The 2,889-nt window shown below is 43.3% G+C and overlaps 1 protein-coding gene across 5 annotated transcripts in view; it reads left to right on the top strand.

The window, feature by feature from the left end:
- The window catches only part of XYLB (xylulokinase), a 59,132-nt gene extending 56,292 nt beyond the window's left edge, over positions 1-2,840 (top strand). For all 5 annotated transcript variants that reach the window (XR_004265879.1, XM_032270480.1, XM_032270486.1 and 2 more), the window contains one exon: positions 857-2,840. Coding sequence is in view for 4 of the 5 variants with exons in the window: in XM_032270480.1 (XP_032126371.1) it covers positions 857-934 (78 nt within the window). In the remaining variant the exon portion in view is untranslated. The remainder of the gene's footprint in view (positions 1-856) is intronic.
- Positions 2,841-2,889: the final 49 nt, after the last annotated feature.

Raw genomic sequence — 2,889 nt, forward strand, 5'->3', positions numbered from 1 at the left:
CATTGGAGAGGAGCACCTGCCGCCACTGTGTTCTCCAGGCTGCCCTCTCATAGCTCATGGTGGTCTCATACATCTGAATGTTTAGTGGTATCAAAGAAGACCCTTGGTGGACTTGGCATCCTACATTTAGGATTATTTCCTCAGGAGAGCTTTACTGAAGTAGAATAACTGGATCCCACACTATGGCCTCCTTAATACAGATATAAAGTCAAGTCTGGCCGGGTGCGGTGGCTCACGCCTGTAATCCCAGCACTTTGGGAGGCTGAGGCGAGTGGATCACGAGGTCAGAAGTTCAAGACCAGCCTGGCCAAGATGGTGAAACCCTGTCTCTAATAAAAACTATGAAAATTAGCCAGGCACAGTGACAGGCACCTATAATCCCAGCTACTCAGGAGGCTGAGGCAGGAGAATCACTTGAACCCAGGTGGTAGAGGTTGCAGTGAACCGAGATCGCACCATTGCATTCCAGCCTGGTGACAGAGTGAGACTCTGTCTCCAAAAATAAAAATAATAATAATTTTTAAAAGTCAAGTCTATTTCCAAAAGAGTTATACCACCAACTTTCACCAGCTATTTCTAGGTACTTTCAACAAAATAAAAAAAAAAAAAATTGTAGATTTGATCATAAACATTGGTTTCTTGTCAAAATTTACAGTTTAAGAAAATCTTAAACTATAGGTTTGAGAAGCACTAGCATTTCCTCTTTTGTGAATCGATGCTTTAACTTTCTTTTGCCTAGCAAAAAAAGTTAAATTGCAAGTAAATGAGATTTAAAAATTTTAAATTGCAAGGTGCAACCAGATGTAAGAGGCATTTCCCGCCTCCCTGTTCTAAACTGCTTTTTCTGCTCTTCTAGGTCTACGAGGCCCTCCTCCCTCAGTTCGCCAAACTTGAGCAGAGAATCTTGTCTCAGGCCCAGGGGCCTCCGGAGTGAACAGGCATCCATCCTTGTTGCCCCTGCCTGCCCAGATTTACTGACCCCACTTGGAGACATGGCCTGCACAGCAGGGCTCCCTTCCCTGCTCTGAACAGCTCCTCCTGCCCATGCTGACTCCTTGGAGTGTCCGGCCTCTGCACATCTGCCTGAAGATAGATAGGCACTTGTGTTCTTGTGCCCTTGTGTTCCAGGGCAGGAAAGCACCTATCTTTTCCTATCTTTTATCCCAGGAGACAGGAGAACACTGAGACTGGGATATGTCCAATAAAAACTATGACTTTTCCCCTTGAAGAGGCAGAATTAAAGCTGATCTAGGGACTCAAATCAGCAGACTAGGGGAGACAAAGCCCTCTCTCACCCCCGACCTCATCCTTTCTCTTTCTCCAACCCTGACTCTCTGCTCAGTCCTCCCAAACCATGACCCACAGCCACCCCTACCCCATACCTTGATCCTACTGTCCATCCTCTCCCCCAATCCACACCCCACAGCCCCTTCCTTCCCATGCCCTGCCCTCCTCGTTTCAGCTGTCTGAGATGCCTCCCAGGGTTTCTCTTACCCACCCATGCTCACCCTCTCCATGTTGTCCTCATTTTCTCCTTTCAGCGTCTCTTCCTTCTCCCTCCTTCATCCCTCCTCCCTCCCCACACTCACCTGGCGTAATTCACCACCTCCCACCCAAACCATGTACCTGGTGGATGTGCTTCCTGTGCCCTCCCATCAGCTCTGCCCACAGATCACTGAGAGGGGCCATCTCCCAAGTGGCACAGTTTAGAACTTCTCTCCCTTTTTCTCCCTCACTCCCCATCTCTCTCTTCTTGCAGTCCACTTGTTGAATAAATTGTGTCATTTCTCTGAAAGAATTTCCCAAATTCTGGATTTCTTTTTTATTTTGGAGTATTTCATCAGCTGAAAAGTGATTCTCACTTTGAGTTTTCATCCTGTATTTGTATCATGAGTTCCTTTTTCCTTCCTCTCAAACCTATCTGCAGGATTTTGCCATTCTGGGTGAGACGTGGTGGATCAGAGCAGTAACTAGTGAGGAGTTGAAAGGAAGGGGCTTAGAAATTGAGTAGGACAGAGGCATCACTTCTGATGGAGATGACACCATCTTGACAGGGAGTGGTGTCTTTTGGAGGCATGGTGGATGAAAGGGGGCGAAGGAAGAAAGAGGTTCAAGATAACAGCCTATTAGATACAACAGCGAGCCCAAGATTCCGAAGAAAACAGACACCTCCCCCTATTACCACCTAGACATTACTTTTTAAAGACATTTTTCATTATTGACCAGGAGAAGAAGGCCATCTTGGACCATGAAACAGTAAACTAACAAAACACTCCAACATGAGTTTGAAAATAAAATAATTGTGGATATAAAAGAACACCACAGATCAGAAATTCAAAAACTCAGAATAAAAATGAAAAAGCTACAAGCATATGTGGGAAGAGAACTGACTGAACTTGGGAAATAACCTGAACAAAAAGATAAATCATCACAGATATAAAGACTAAATTATAACATGTCTTAATGAAAATAGATATGGCCACAAATGCATTACGGCACATAGAAGGTAGGAGTAAGAAAAGCTATGAGAGCAAAACAAACAAAAACAATATTAAAGGAAAAGCCAAAAACACTCAGAGATAAAATGATAGATGAAGGAAATGGTCAAAGCAAAGATGATTCAGATAAAGTTGGAATTCCTGAAGACAAAAGATAAGACAGTAGAATGGAGTTAATATTTAAAATTAAAATACTAAAATTCAAATAAACCCAAAAGAACTTTCTGAAAACAAAAGAAAATCTGAAACTGCATCTTGAAAGGGTCTATGTTGTTATGTAGAATATTGTTGCAGAATGATCAGCTCTGAGACAATCCTACCAACTATACTTTGAAGGCAAAGGAAAAACTAAGCTTCGAGGCTAAAAGACCTAGTCTCTTACAAAGGAAAG

The sequence above is a fragment of the Sapajus apella genome, unplaced genomic scaffold (assembly GCF_009761245.1).
Source record: "Sapajus apella isolate SASKATOON/1434 unplaced genomic scaffold, GSC_monkey_1.0 scaffold4, whole genome shotgun sequence".
Lineage (NCBI taxonomy): Eukaryota > Metazoa > Chordata > Mammalia > Primates > Cebidae > Sapajus > Sapajus apella.